General features: G+C 37.3%; 1 protein-coding gene across 13 annotated transcripts in view; it reads left to right on the plus strand.

Annotated features, from left to right (window-relative positions):
- MRTFB (myocardin related transcription factor B) overlaps window positions 1-16,790 on the plus strand; it is a 201,881-nt gene that overhangs the window by 141,548 nt on the left and 43,543 nt on the right. For 12 of the 13 annotated variants that reach the window (XM_079944209.1, XM_079944216.1, XM_079944215.1 and 9 more), the window contains 5 exons: window positions 5,655-5,720; window positions 7,812-7,867; window positions 9,004-9,079; window positions 12,666-12,827; window positions 14,185-14,363. In XM_079944209.1, coding sequence (XP_079800335.1) covers window positions 5,655-5,720; window positions 7,812-7,867; window positions 9,004-9,079; window positions 12,666-12,827; window positions 14,185-14,363 — 539 coding nt within the window. Of the gene's footprint in view, window positions 1-5,654; window positions 5,721-7,811; window positions 7,868-9,003; window positions 9,080-9,198; window positions 10,487-12,665; window positions 12,828-14,184; window positions 14,364-16,790 lie in introns of those variants that run through there. The other variant, XM_079944211.1, reaches the window with a different exon arrangement.

Genomic DNA, 16,790 nt, shown 5'->3' on the forward strand with positions numbered 1-16,790 from the left:
TGTGGTACGCGGGCCCCTCACTGCTGTGGCCTCTCCCATTGTGGAGCACAGGCTCCGAATGCGCAGGCCCAGCGGCCATGGCTCACGGGCCCAGCCACTCCACAGCATGCGGGATCTTCCCGGACTGGGGCACGAATCCATGTCCCCTGCATCGGCAGGCAGACTCTCAACCACTGCACCACCAGGGAAGCCCAGAGATAATACTTTTTAATTCTAAACTATTTCTGATGATGAATAAGAATGACATTTCCTCTTTGCCATTAGATGAGCTACCTTTCATTTTTCAGAATGGTGGTTAAAATTACGTTTTTACTTTTCTTGTATTAAAAAAAGAGCAAGTTGAAAACATTTATGTTGACAGAATATTGTTTTTGTCTTTTGTAACAAGACATAACACTTAAGTAGAATTTTCCAAATTATATGCATTTTTTTGTTGTTGAAATGTAATCAGAAACCATGAATGTTAGCCCTAAGAAATAATAACACACATCATGTTGGAAAGATTCAAAAATTAATGAAAATTTTTTCTCTAAATGCAACAGATGTAAAGTAGTCTGTATCCATGTTTTCACACGTCTACTATAATTTCAAAGATGATGGTTTGCATACAAATTTGTCTCCTTACTTTATGGCCATGCCTTATATGGACCACATAGGGAATCCTCCTTTTAGGAATTAAGGAAATAACTAAAAATAAGGAATAAACTTTATACACAAAAAACCCACCATAGCATTAGTTATAGTAGTTGTAAAAATTGGAAACAACCTAAGTGATAAATAATAGGGGTATATTTAGTAAACTATGCATGTCCACCCAACAGAGTATTTTATGTAGCCATTGAAATAACAAGAACATTTATCATTGTACAGTGTGATCATAGTATGTAGAAGCAGAGAATCAAAAATTATGCTTAGCTGGGCTTCCCTGGTGGTGCAGTTGTTGAGAATCTGCCTGCTAATGCAGGGGACACGGGTTCGAGCCCAGGTCTGGGAGGATCCCACATGCCGCGGAGCAGCTAGGCCCGTGAGCCACAACTACTGAGCCTGCGCGTCTGGAGCCTGTGCTCCGCAACAAGAGAGGCCGCGATAGTGAGAGGCCCACGCACCGCGATGAACAAAGACCCAACACAGCAAAAATAAATTAATTAATTAATAAACTCCTACCCCCAACATCTTCTTTAAAAAAAAAAAAATTATGCTTAGCTAAGAGACAGAGGAATACACCAGTATGGTAACAGTAGTTGTATATCTCTCTGGTTGATGATATTATTGGTGATTTTCTTTTTTGGTTTCTTCCTCCTCCTTTTTAAAATTTCCTTATTTTCTGTAATGAACATATATCACTCTTTTAATAGGTAAAGAGATTTATTTTCTTTTTAATAAAAAATAAAAACCTTGGACTCAGGCTAGTTAAGAAAGATGTGACACAAAGGGTAAACAAATGGCTCTGTAACCTCATCTCCTTCTGTTAATGGAGGTCCTTGGTGTACCTCTTGTGAGTTTTGTCATCGGGAAACACAGAGCTGTTATAGACTTCTCAGCCTGTGGTAACGGTTTTTGCACAGAGAATACAGTGCTAGCTGTATAATGAGATACGCTGTTAACACCTGTGTGCCACCACCCCCCACACACACACCTCTTTGAGAAAATGAAACAGGTTTAACCCCACCCATTTTAAACGTAAGAACTTCTTAGGTCCATGTATCAGATTATTTTCATTTCTACATGTTTCAAAGATAAAGACATTCCTTGAAAATGTTCAAATGTGAGCAGTCGTAACATGGATTCTATTTCAGCGCCATTAGTACTGTGTCCTTTGTTTTCTGAAAGGATGTAGCTGCTCACTCGCTGAGTGTTTTGAACTCTTTTGTTTTTCCTTCCAGAATTCTGTAGATTTACATGTTTTCTTTTCTGGCATGTAATTATTTGTAAGATGGCCATGGAGTTGCTGAATTTTAGTCAGTTTCCTAATGTGTTGGAAGCTATGATGTCAGCCCAGTAGCACAATTTATCAATTCAGCAAGGCACTGGGGACGAATGCTCTCAGGTCTGTTTTCAGACACAAGGCCATTGCCCCGAGGTTGGCTTCTTAGGCAGCCATACACCACCACCCCCCGCTGCTGCCACAGGAAAGCAGTGCTGGACCAGCGTCTGGTCTTCTGTTTGTGGCTACAGGAGTGCAATCTCGTGAACGTGTGCAGAGTATGTCAGGTTTCCAGGGATCAGCCAGCCTACCGGGTTATCCATTGGTCTTAAGAACTGCAACTGTGCAACAGGCCCAGTAGCATTCAGTGATCTGGGCCGTCCTGCCCTCCACACAGACGTGAGTTTGGAGGCTGCAAAGGGAGGAAGATGGTCTCCAAGGTTAACTTGATAAAGCATCTTTAGATGCTCACATGCCCACAATGGTGAACGCCTCTATGATCGTTAAGAGTCAGGCCCTCTCTATTCAGGGTCTCTTCCCCCTTCACGGTCTGGATAAGCTCTGCCCACGTCTGGGCAGCTCTAGCTTTCTAGTGTTGCAGGACAGTTCAGCTGTCTACATCATTCAAGCCTTGTTCTTCCTGGCCTGGGTGGTCTGCCTTTAAGGGACAGGTATTGCTTGTCATTTATTGTGCTAACTTTCTTTTTTTCCACTCATTTGATGAGTGGAAAAGAGTAAAAGGAAGTTTGCTATTGTCCAAAATTATGAGCCTGTACCTATCTGATAGGTACTTTTTATAATCATTAGTACTCAGAAGAGCCTCCATCAGGTTGCGAGTGATTGGTTGTATTTGATATGGACGAATACTGTAATTGTGTTTTAACATTGACCAAAAGTGGCAGTGTACCCAAGTCTCTCGATAGGGCATAGTGCCTTATATTCAACATAATGTGTCCCGTGCTGCCCACCTTTTGGTATAGATGAAAACTAAATCAAGCTGGGTAATCTGCAGTCTTAACAACATGGCTGGTTATTTGCCTCCTCTTCCATTCATGTTCTTCCTAATGTCTTTGCCTAAAAACAGACCTTCTATTCACAGCTGCTGCTGTTCTTTCCCATGCATGTACCCTGCAGTCACTAACAGACACCTAATAAATAGGCTCTTAATGAATGAACATGCCTGGGGAAGGCTGCCTGCCACACCTGCTTTGAGTAATATTTGTAGTGTGAGGGTATTGCTACTTGGGAAAATTAATAGGTAATGAGAGCATTGATCGGGAAGATTATTCTCCTACCTTCGAGCAGTACGAAATAAATAGGATTGATTGTTTTGTCGTGAAGAAAAATGGATGGAAAACACAATAGTTTTGTTTTATTTTAACAACTGGTGGTTGGTGACATGCATTCATTTGGCATATTACCCTCATGGCAACAGATACCTTCGCACAACAGCATGAAAATGCAATTTCTGGTGAAAGATAATACAGCTGACAGGACTGCTGTGAAGGCGCATGAGGGCAGCTGACCAGCGTACAGTCAGGAGATGCTTCAAGACGAACAAGCTGTTGTCACCATGTTGTTGCGAATGTATCTCTCATTCCAAGATGCCATTCGCCTAGAAATATGTATTGTGTTTGACACATTTGTCTCACTAGTATGGTGCTTTGTTTGTCTTAAACCAAAGAAGAGGCTGATGATATTTTCATTACCCTTTCTATTTTACTCCTTTCTTTGAAGACTCCTGTGGGAGAAAGGAAAAATACTACTGCTAGAGATTCTGCAACAGACGTGGACCACCGTGTTCCAGAAGTGTCAGCCTTTGAACTAGAGATTGTTCTGACCCTTTTCTCCTCTCAGTATTCCTTTTCTTGGTATTCTGCCTCTCGAATATGACCACCTTGATTTCAGACAAGAATTAACTTCGGCATTCATAGAAGAATGTCGGAGTATGCAGGCATTTGGGTGCTATCAGATCCACGGGTCATCTCCTTGGTTATTTTTGTTCCTAGTAAAGTACAGTGGGAACATACTATTCTCAATAAACTATAAGTTATCAGGGAAAAGATCTTTGTGTTAGAGCATAATTGATTCAGAGAACCACAAAACATTTTAATGTGAGAAACGTGCATATATTTTTTTGACTCTAAGTTTTTCTTTTGCTGTGTGTAATAGAATCTTATGTCAATTGCTTCAGTTCTAAATGGGATGTCAGTGAAGCTTTGTGGCCCCCAAAAGAAGCATATAAAAATTTTTTTTCAGTATTAAGTAAAGGATAACATTCATATCTAGCAATGAATATGAAAATATATTTAAAATATATCTAAGATTGGGCTCTGCTCTGCAGTCAGCACAAGGGCAAGCAAAAAGCAAAGGATATGAGGGCCACAGGCCCTGCATCTTCAGGTCTTGGGGTTAATTGCAAGTAGGAGCCGTTATGTGCCTTGCATTTGAGCCTGGTCCAAGCCAGCCTCATCACGCCCTTGCTAAAAAATTGTCTTCCTTCCCTACCATTTAAGAAATACACATAGCTAATTTTTTTTTTCATATTGACAACCCTTAGGCGGACCCTTAATAATCCTAACCTTGGTTTTCATCCATGGTTTGAAAGAAAAATTAAAAATGGAAACTTAAAATTGAACGTAAGGCAAACCAAGGAAAATATTTTTCGAAGTTACTTCATATATTACTCTTTTTTGAAATCAGCTCACTTTCCAGACAAAAACATAGAGATGCTATGAAAGGAATCTGCTTGAGAAATCTAGAGGAAAAAATATATTTTATTAAATTTGGCAAGCGGGATTTCCACATTTTGTGATGTATACCTTGTTTTCTACAAGTTTAATGATTTATTTACTCTTTTAATTAAAATAATTAGGTACCAATTGATTTGTGGCTTTCTTAGAACTTCTGGAGTGAGATGCAGTGTTATGTTTTGCAAAGATTATTAAACTTCAAAGTCTTAATTCAGAAATTTTCCTTTGCGTAATTAGTAATATCTCATAGGTCTAATTTTTATTATGAAGTTGGCCTTCATTAAAGCTATTTAAAATTTGTTCCAGGGGCTTCCCTGGTGGCGCAGTGGTTGAGAGTCCGCCTGCCGATGCAGGGGACGCGGGTTCGTGCCCCGGTCCGGGAAGATCCCACATGCCGCGGAGCGGCTGGGCCCGTGAGCCATGGCCGCTGAGCCTGCGCGTCCGGAGCCTCTGCTCCGCAACGCGAGAGGCCACAGCAGTGGCAGGCCTGCGTGCCGCAAAAAACAAACAAACAAAATTTTCCAGATGGAGTGAGTTCCTCCAAATACATTAATCTTTCCTTAAAATACATTTTTGCTATTAACTTGTTTTTTTAAAAAAACTAAGGAATGTCAAGGTATCTCACATTTCTGTTTTTTATTAATAAGAATATATAAGCCGACTATTTTTGTTTATTTGCTGAGTAAGATGTGATTGTATTTAAACAACAAAGACTTAGCTTTAATCATCAACTTAAGATTATTAACTGACTAAACAAAAGATAAGCTGAGAGAACTTCAGAGTTCACCCAAAAGGCAGAAATCACAAACTGATTTTTTTTTTTTTTTGGACAGGTTGAATGGTACCAGGTAGTATCCTTATTCAATTATGAAATATAAGCTTTTTAAGTAAGCTTAATTGTATCTCCTCTGGAACTTTGTAAGTTGGACCCTACAGTTTGCCTGTTAACTCCAATGGTGATTATTTCCTTTGCACAGTGCTCCAGCTGAGGCTGCAACAAAGGAGGACGAGAGAACAACTAGTGGACCAGGGCATCATGCCACGTAAGACTGAAGTGTCACTGTCATTTCTAATGTGATGTAACAAAATGGGCATGTCTAAGAAGAAGCTGTTCCACACTCTACTTTCAGTGGTATCCATTTAATCCACATACAATTTATAAGGAAAAACCAGGCATCAGCATTGCTAACCTAACAATCATTTAAAATACATTTTGGAAACCAGATGCAACTTAAAAGATAGACACAAATTTTATATTATCAAAGAATACCTTTAAAGCTCTGTAATTAGGCTAACATCAGTTCTTACTTCAAACTTCAGCATTACTTTTAGCTTTAAAATAACTGAAATAATCACTAGATAATGAATCCAATGATACTGGCAAAAGTAACATGATAAGTTAATTCAAAACCTGGTTCTACTTTAATTCAAATTAATTATCTTTGATGCTATAGTACAGTCTATATAATTATGTATCTCAATTACAGGACTAATAAGCATTCTATTTATAATTAATAAAATCTTTCTTGCCCAAGTACAGATATTTTCCCAAGTAGCTCTAGGCTTCATTCCTTCATTTTTGAGAGTCTATTAATTTTAGAATATTTGTCCAAGTTGTCTTCTTTACCTTTAATCACCAAATTTGGAGGTGATTTTATATTTTAGAGGAGAAGAGTGGTGGTTTTGTATAGGCTGTTAGCATTATTTGGGGATTTTTGTCTAAAAATTGATTTTTCTAAGAAGTAACTTATTTGGCTTAAAAAACTAGAAAGAAATTACAACATGTACTTATGCTTCCCAGTCTTCACAGTCACTGCTATTGCCTTTTTTTGGTTTGTGATAAGGAACGATTTTTCTCTGTGATGAGGAGATGTTTTTCCCTGTGAACACTTTTTTTTCTGAACTACTAATAATTGAGTATCTACATATTTTAAATCTAGCATTGTGATAAAACCAGTTATCAGAAGCTGGTTTGATAATCTGCCAGATTTCTCCACCACTGCATTCCTGATATGAGTCAATCAAACAGGATCAAAGTGCGGTGCTTTAAATACCACTGTGAAGCCAGCTGTAGTCTGCTTTTAGGAGCTGGTCCCTGGCCAAACCTGTTTGGCTGGGCTTCTGTGAGTCTTTGCAATGGTTTAAGTACCAGAATTGAAAAGAATGTTACCAAGAGCTGATTGGCCAATATTGGGAGGTGATAGCCCAGGTTAAGCCTAGTCCTGCATTCCATCCACATTCTCTGACTGCCCATAGTGATAAGTGCAGGGTGTAATCAGACAGCAGTGGACATACACACAGAAGATTTTGCAAAGATAATTGATAGAAATTCTGTAGTATGTGATGTTTTAATAAACACTGCCTCTCTCTCTCTCTGGGACTTTGGAATAATGTACTAGAAGTTAACATATTAAGGAATCACTGTGTCTTTAGAGTGAGTTGCATTGTGGTATGGTAGAAAGAGCATGAACCTGCCAAATTCAGAATTCTAGATGTAAATCCCGCTTTGACCACCATCTAGCTGTATAACTTCAAGAATTCATTTAACCTCTTTGAGCCTTTCATCTGTGCTGGGGCTAATACCTATGTCACAAGGCTGTTGTGATGATGAGCAGCAATATAATTGTGATGGGCCACAGAGCAAGGCGCTAAGTGTGTTGTGGGTTCTCAGTAGGTGGTAACTCTGCTCTCTTAGACATGAACTGCAGAGTGTCCTCAAGTTCAAGGCTAGATCACTCCAACGTTAAATGCCCTAAGGACTTGTGGGCTTTTCCCAGTAACTTGTAGAGCCATAAGAGCAAAGACCTGTTAAGGAACCATCAAACAGTTCCCTTGGTAATGGTAATTTGCCCCAGCTATGGGCTGGAACTAGTCTGACCTGATATATGCATTGCCATTATGTATACAACTCTGTTGTGAATGTTAACTTGTTTTATTTGTAAAACACATAATTTTAATTCTGAAACATTTAAGGTTTCAATTTTGCAGATCTCCTAAAGGAGCTAGGAAATAAATGGGACTGTAGAGGCACACGAATCAGATTAAGAGAAAACATCACCATGATACGCTGTAACATTTGACTGAAGTATTAACTCCTCTATTTATACCATGGAAATGATTTCTTTTTCTCACAGCCCTGAAGAGCCCAGCGGCATTCCACGAGCAGATAAAAAGCTTGGAACGAGCCAGAGTAAGGAATTTCAGTTTAAAATATTCTGCTTCTCTCTTTTGTATTAAAGTACCTGTGGACAAGTAACAGTCTTACTCCTACGTATATCAATAGAGAAAATATAGTGTATTTTCAGGATAACATGGCATATAGAGTAATATATCCTGGGGTAGTTTTATCTTGGAGGTTTATAGAAAATACAGGACATTCAAATTTTGTTCTTTTAAAACTAGTAAACTAGTGTTGTACATAGGACAAATCACACTTTTTTCTTACTTTTGGAGCATAACAACAGTTTTTAGAATAATGATGGAGTAATTCTGCCATTTGTTACCTCTGCAGACAGATAGCCCAAGTGATGTACTGACACCGGATCCTTCCTTCGTTTCCCTCCTGGGTCTATGTTAGCAGTACATTTGACCAAGGGTGGGAGAATTTGGCTGAATGAGGAATATTGCCATATTCAGCTCTGTTTTATTCTTTGAAATGACTCCATCATAGTTGCACACTAAATTGGTGTTTATTATTTTTCTTTAAAAGTGCCATTATTCTTTTTGTTTTAGAGGAAACTTCTATCATGCAATATGAAAATAAGCATGTTCCAAAAATTCCTTAAGAATTTTCCCAGGATGCAATAATGATCTCTTAGAGTCTTAGAAAATACAAAACCCATTTTAAAGCCTTATTGTTTAGAATTGAGTACAGTTCTGAATAAGAAAGTATGATTAAAGATAGGAATTCATCACAGAAAATACATTAGGATTTTTAGGAAATGTGTTATCTTAGATGGATTTTTACTTGACCTGAAGTGTAGATTTTATTGACTTTAGATATTTAAATGTTCAAATCCTCTGTTCAAAAGTCATCTTCAAAATTATGAGCCTTTGCCTTTTCCAAGTTTTAAAATAAAAGTTTATAAAGTGCTTACTTTATACCAGCATACACTTCAAATCCCTGTACAACTTTGAAGGCTGCAATTTAAATCATGTATTGGATAATAGTTTTTCAAAGTACTAATTTCTACTCTTCCTCTCAAAATCATGATCAAAAGAGTATACAATTTATTTAAATAAAGTACCTTGAGAAAAAAATGTAAAACTACAATAAATCATAAACAATTTATGATAAGAATTTTTCTCTCTCTCTCTTTTTTAAAGACCGAAAACTTTTTGAAGCACAAGATTCGGAGCCGACCAGATCGTTCTGAACTTGTCAGGATGCACATTTTAGAAGGTAAAAATTCTATTTCTGCTGCTTTTGCTACATTTTCTCAAGAAAAGAAGTGAGAATTCCACCATTTCTGTTTATTCCCATTTTAATAACTTTTTACCCCACAGGCTGACATCCTCCAAACTGGATAGCAACATGAAGACCCAAAGCTAAAAATGTTATGTTAGATACATGGGGAAGGTTTGATTCTCCAAATAGCCAATTGATGGACTGACTCTTGCCCGCCAGCTGGGGGTGCTATAGGTATCTCTACCATACTGTTCTGGAAAAACATTTTCGGTCCAGAGGATTTCTTCATCAGTGAGGGATGTGCGCCTGCTCATTAAGTCATAAAGGGTATGACAGCCACAAGTCTAACGCTCGATTTTCAACGACTTGGACCCTGTTAGGTCTACCTGGGTCAAGGCCCATACCTGACATTTTCTCTTCGTTGCTACTTAACCCACAACAATCCAGCTCGATCTGACCATTATCACAAACTAGCTCCACCTGACCCACCAGATTTTCTCGATGACTGAGTCTCATCTCTTAGGAAGCTAGTAAGGACAGTTCCACTCCATCTTTGGTGAGACATGTGGCTCAGGCCGTGATGTTTTTCTCTCTAAAAACAGAACATTCTCGAAATCTGGTATCTCCACCATTAAATTCCTGAGTTACATTTTCTTTCATTGTTTTGCTTTACTGACTAATTTGTGGACTAAGGAGCTTTGACCCTGTGATAGTCTTGAGAGTGTTAAACCCTGAGCAGAAACAGAAACTTCTCAAACATTTAGAGACCGTTATTAGGTAGGAGGAAGATTAGATTTGTGTTCTCTGGCCTAATGATAGAGTTAGTATTAGAATTAGGTTGATATGACAGAGTATTAGATTATAGCTCAGCATAAAGGTCAGTCAGATATGTCCAAAATAAAATCTTCAAGAAGTGGTACGGTTGCCATTATTAGAGCTGTTAGTACACTGGCCTGCAAGCTAGACACCAGAGACCCAAGTGAGCCAGACGGATGCCCACCTTCATGGAGCTTGCATTCTAGTGGCACAGACAGATAATACATAGGCAAAACAAATAAATTACAGATTGTGAAAAGTGCTCTATAGGGAATAAACAGGCTGCTGTGATAGGGAATAAACACAGGCTGAAACCACATTAAGGATGTTGTAAAGAAGTTCCAGCTATCAAGTTGGCCTCTATAACCCCAAGTAGTGTCTCTTCTAATCCAAATAATCTATGATTATGTAACCATCTTCATGTCTGGGATGGGAGGTGAGAGGTCTGTTCCTGTCTCTACTTTGGGTTGTGAACGTCTCAGAAGTCTGCTGGACTAAAAAAGCTTTTCCAGAACTCCAGTGGTAGGGTAGGAGCAGCTACCAGCTGTCAGGGATAAGTGAATCTTCAGAGAAGCAAATTTGCTGGTAAGTAACTTGGTAAATGGCTCCTTCTGTGCCTCAAAATATCTTGACCTATAAGGAACATTTTTGTAGGAATGATGCTGTCTGTTTCAACTTGCCTTCTAACTGTAACAGGCTTTATTAATATAATTAAAACTAAGGCAAATACATTTAACTATCAAAAGGAATCATATCTGCTTTTTCCAAAAAGAGACTACTCAGCATTTAAAAACCTATCTATGTATATGAATGAACCATAAGTGATGTTTTTAGGCCATCTCTTCTAAAGTAGAGACTTTTGAAGTAAGAAAGAATGTCACATCTATAATTTCAAAAATACCTTAAAACCACCCCCAACTTATTATAACATTATCCCAATTTTGATTGAATTGGATGTTTGGCAGGCAAAAGTCTAAATTATTTCCTGAAGTTCAGCAGCCGAAAGCCAGCCTCGGCCTCATGGAGATGATGAAGCAATCAGACCAGGAACAGAAGCATACCAAAATGCCAGCCTCTAATTATTTACTTTTGGGATATTTTCTTCCCAAACATTCCTGATATCACTTGGATAATGTCAGTGGAAGAGAGGAAAAGGCAGAAGACTCTCCTGCCTAGATCTTAACAAAGGCTTTTAAACATCAACCTAAAAGTGGTTTGCACGATCTACTTCCCCCCACCTATCATCTTCCTGTGTGGCTAGAAGGGTTCTGTCTAATAAGATTGGGGCCAGAGTTGTTTATACAGGAAAATTATAAAAATGAGATGGGCATACGTGTTACTTTAACTTATAGAAACATGAATTTATTTGCCAGTATTCCAACTTAGGGGTAGGACCTTCACGTGCAGGGAAGGCTTTAACGAATGGAGCTCACATCTTTCTTGTATAAAGCATAGCCATTGTACATCATCTACAATTTCCATTCATGGTGGAACAAAACTCAGAGGCACTTGAAAAGCAATCTGAGTTTAAAAATCCTAGATTTTATCATTTTTCCCCAAATCTTTTACCGTTGTTAGTTGCCCTAAGTAATGCGACAGTGATTTTTTTTTTTAATGGCTTACCTTTATCAAGTCATTCCAAAGCATTTAACTCAGGTTTCCAAGAAATAGTCATTTTATTTTTGAAGTTTATGATTTCCCCATAACATCTGGTTAAATTATGTATTGACAATAGCAGTCACACTAGTGATGAGCTATTTTGTAGACAAACAAGATTGATACTTGGTAAGCACATAACTTAACCAGTAGAAAGACAAGTGATCAGCTGTGCTGGACGGTAGTTTATTGGCCCTTGGGGTCTCAGTGCTCTTTGGGCCTCAGCCAGGCCATCTAACCTACAGAATGAAGAACATCAGATAATCCTGACGTTACTTACAGGGAATTTCATTAAAAGACGTTATACTGCATAATTTAAGGGGCAAACGACTTTCAACTCGGTATTGGGTTAACCCCTCATCATTATGTTTAATCAGTCATAAACATTATTTAGAACAATGTAATAAAATAATGAGAGTTACCAGAAACACAAGTAATTGACAGAATTATGCAAATGAATGAGTTATGATATAGTATCACACCTGTTATACAACTTTATGCATATGTGGGTAGATGAGTTGATGCTTCTATATGACTATTAATTACTATGTAATTGAATGTCGCAAGGTTATGTATTCAGAATAAACCCAAATTCTTAATTATGATGAAGGACTCTGAGATGCACATGGATTGATCGAAGGATGTGATTTGTAGCTCTTCCCACTGACTCCTGCAGAGAAGCTTATATCCTGAGATAACAGTTTCTCCCCTTCTACGAATTGACTTTCCAATGAAGCCAAATCTAAAACTGCGAACTTCTTGAGCCATGAACCACATCTCTCTTGTTCATCCTCTGTATCCCCAATGCCTAATAAATATGAATTCGACTCTCCTACCGTAAATGAGCAATAGCAGGACCCCATTTTTGGCTTGAGTTCATATTAATTTGAGTCTGAGGACATCCATACTGTATAGACGGTATAAAGCTATCTAGGACTAAAAATGTAAATTGTATACAGGAGCATTCTTAAACAGTCATTGTCTCTCCATAAATATGTTAGGAACACGTAAGTCTGTTTATACCAGTTTAAATTAGTTGGCCTGAAATAACATTATGGAATAGAAATAGTAATTCAAGTAATGGTTAAAACTGTGTTTCCTGTTTTAGAAACATTTGCAGAGCCATCCCTGCAGGCTACTCAGATGAAGTTGAAAAGAGCTCGACTAGCTGATGATCTGAATGAAAAGATTGCTCAAAGACCTGGTCCTATGGAGCTGGTAGAGAAAAACATCCTTCCTGTAGACTCCAGTGTTAAGGAAGCAATTATAGGCAAGACTCTAAAATTTTACTGTTTTCTGGGAGAAAAAGAAACTTGGAAGTTTTAAATAAGAAAAATCAGTTTTAAATAAGAAAAATTTAATTTAAAAAGCCAGCACTAATCATGACTATTGTTTTCTGGGTAAATTAGAAATTGATTAACATTTGCACTGATTCCCATTATTACTGTTAGTGTTATTATATTATGCATTACAAGACAAGCATCTCTTACCACAGAGATTCCTCTTGTTACATCTGAGGTTTAAGTCTGTCTTTTTTTTTTTAAATTAGGGTATAGTTGCTTTACAATGTTTAAGTCTTCAAGTTCTGATTTTGTTACCATGTTTTCTAAGTTAAACTTATTGTATTATGCTTAGTTTCTGTTGTTTTAAGATTTTTACAGATTTTTCATTATTTTAGTTCAGTTTACTTCTAGGAAAGATAAAAATAGTTTGTTCGGTCTTAGTTCAGCAAGGTGAATAGCAGATGCGTATAGAAGTATTCATTAAGAATGGTAGAATCTGCCCGTTTTATCCCAGTCTTACCATACTTAGTTACTAATGTTTACCATTTTTTTCTGGCATAAACTTCAGCAGAAAAAAATTGTTTTCCAGAATAATGCCACTTTTTCAGCAAGCAATTTTGAAAAGTTAATATCCTGCTTAAAAAACTATTATAGTTTCCATTAATCATGGGGACTTCATATTTTGCATTAGTATGAATTTAAATCTTAGGTAGTCTGTAGTCAGTAATTCTAAGTAGTACAATTCACTATGATTCCATTCAATTCCGAAGAAATGGGCCCCAAAAGGTAAGATGTCAGTACAGCAGGGCTGCTCTGTGAAGTGGGACTTATCAACAGATACCCAGTCAGAGCCCCATTTTGCCTTATAATAATGTTTTTTAACAGTTGGATTCCAAATGTTGGATCCAAGTTGGATCCAGACAAGGTCCACACATTGCCTTTAGCTGATGTATCTCTTAAGTCAATCTCCTGGGTGGGTCTTCCTCCTCCTTTCTTTCCTTACTTTTTATTTGTTGATGAACAGGCTTTTATCCTCTAGCATTTCCACATTACTAGATTTTTCTGAATGCACTTGCATCCCTAGGTGTCATTAAAAACTTTCTTGTCTCCTGTACTTCCTATAACTAGTATTTGGATCCAAAGACTTGATCTGATTCAGGTTGGGTATTTTTCCCCAAGTATTCATCTTAGATAGTGGTGTGTTCTTCCATGGGGAAGTACATTATGTTCAATTTTGTTTTTAACCAGCTTCTTAAGTCCTTATAATGAATAATATTTCTCCTTTTTCATTTTAACCTTGGTATTCCAAGGCCAAGATAAATTAAAAATCATTTCTTTCTTTAGGTGTTGGGAAGGAGGACTATCCCCAAACTCAGGGCGATTTCTCATTTGACGAAGACAGCAGTGATGCTTTGTCTCCAGACCAGCCAGCCAGCCAGGAGTCGCAGGGGTCAGCCGCGTCCCCAAGTGAGCCAAAAGTTAGTGAATCGCCATCTCCTGTGACTGCAAACACTCCAGCCCAGGTATCACCTTTCTTGTTTTTACCCCTCAACAGAGAAAGTGCCTTGTTTTTTACATATCAACGTAATATGTTTTCACCAGAGGAGAAGTCTGAAAGTGAAGAAGAATATACGTTTGTCATGTGTAATCCAACCACTAACATTTTCAGTAGATTCTTACATTATTTCTGTTCTATATACATATTTTTATTTTACAGTTTTATAACTCACTTTAAAATTTTTTCGTATTTATAACTCACTTTAAAATTTTTTCATATAACTTTTTTTTGAGATGTAACTCACATATCATAAAATCCATCCTTTTTCTAACCATCTTAACTACTTTAAGTGTACAGTTCTGTAGTGGTACACATATTCACATTGTTGTGCAACAGATCTCCGGAACTTTTTTGTCTTACAAAACTGAAACTTAAACCCATTAAACAACAACTCCCCATTCCCCCAGGCCTGCTAACCACCATTCTATTTCTGTCTCGATGAATTTGACTACTTTGAATATCTCATATAAATGGAATCATACAGTACTTGTCTTTGTGACTGGCTTATATCATTTAACAGTGTCCTCAAGGTTCATTCATGTTGTAGCATGTGACAGGGTTTCTTTCAGTTTTAAGACTGAATAATATTCTATTTTATGGATATTCCACATTTTATTTATCCATTCATCAGTGGACATTGGGTTGCTTCCATCTCTTGGCTATTGTGAATAATGATGAGTACCTGAATGTGGAAATATCTCTTCAAGACCTTGATTTTAGTGCTTTGGGGCATATATCCAGAAATAGGATTGTTGGATCATATGGTAGTTCTATTTTTAATTTTTAAGGAACCTCCATACTGACTGCAACATTTCACATTCCCACCAACAGCGCACAAGTGTTCCTATTTCTCCACATCTTCACCAAAACTTGTTAATTTCTATTCTTTTGATAGTAGCTATTCTAGTGGTGCAAAGTGATCTCACTATGTTTTTTTTTAATTGAAGTATAGTTAATTTACAATGTTATGTTAGTTTCAAGTGCACAGCAAAATGATTCAGTTATACATATAAATATATATGTATGTATATATACTTAAATATTTTTTTTCAGATTCTTTTCCATTGTAGTATTACAAGACATTGAGTATGTTCACCTGTGGTTTTGATTTGCATTTCTGTAATCATTAGTGATGTTGAGCATCTTTTCATGTGCTTGTTGGCCATTTGTATATCATCTTTGGAGAAATGTCTATTCAGATCTTTTGCCCTCTTTAAAATCAGGTCATTTGTTTTTCTGTTGAGTTGTAGGAGTTCTTTATATGTTCTAGATATTAACTAACCCCTTATCAGACATATAATTTTCAAATACTTTCTCCCATTCCATGTGTCACCTTTTCACTCTGTTGATAGTAACCTTTAATGAACAGAAGTTTTTAAGTTTGATCTACTCCCACTTGTGTATTTTTGGTTTTGTTGCCTGTGCTTTTGGTGTCACACTAAGAAATCATTGCCAAATCTGATGTCATGAATTGGATTGTTTTGGATTGATTGGATCCTGTTTTCTTCTAGGATTTTCATGGATTGGGGTTTTATATTTAGGTCTTTAATTGGTTTTAATTTTTGTAATATGGTATAAGCTAAAGATCCAACTTCATTCTTTTGCGTGTGTATATCCAGTTTTCCCAACACCATTTGTTGAAAAGACTGTCCTTTCCCCCACTGAATGGTCTTGGCACTCTTATCAAAGATCATCTGATCATGTACAAAGGAATTTATTTATGGGCTTTCTATTCTATTGCATTGGCCTATATCTCTGTCTTTATGTCAGTACCACACTGTTTTGATTACTGTAGCTTCATAGTAAATTTTGAAATCAGGAAGTGTGAGATCTCCAACTTTTGTTCTTCTTTTTCAAGACTGTTTTGGCTACTTGGGGTCCCTTGAGATTCCGTGTTAATGTTAAGATGGATTTTTCTATTTCTGTAAAAAAAAAAATGGCACTGGGAAAATTCACCCTTTTAAAGTGTATAATTCATTGCTTACTAGTATATTCACAGACTTGTTCAACTCTCACCATTATCTGATTCCAGAACACTTTCATCTTCCCCAAAAGAAGCCCATACCCCTCAGCAGTCACTCCCTGTTAGCTCCTCCACTCAGCCCTAAGCAACCAGGAGTCCACTTTCTGTCTCTGGATTTACCTATTCTGGATATTTTATATAAATGGAATCATACAATATCTGGCCTTTTGTGACTGGCTTCTTTCACTTAGTGTAATGCTTTTAAGGTTCATCCATGTTGTAGCATGTATCAGTACATCATCCCTTGTTATGGCTGAGTAATATTCCATTGTGTTGATATACCACATTTTGTTTATTCATCAGCTAGTGAACATTTGCTATTATGAATAATGGTGCTATGAACACTTGTGTACATGTTTTTATGTGGAC

The sequence above is a fragment of the Stenella coeruleoalba genome (assembly GCF_951394435.1).
Source record: "Stenella coeruleoalba genome assembly, chromosome: 15".
NCBI classification, from domain to species: Eukaryota; Metazoa; Chordata; class Mammalia; order Artiodactyla; family Delphinidae; genus Stenella; species Stenella coeruleoalba.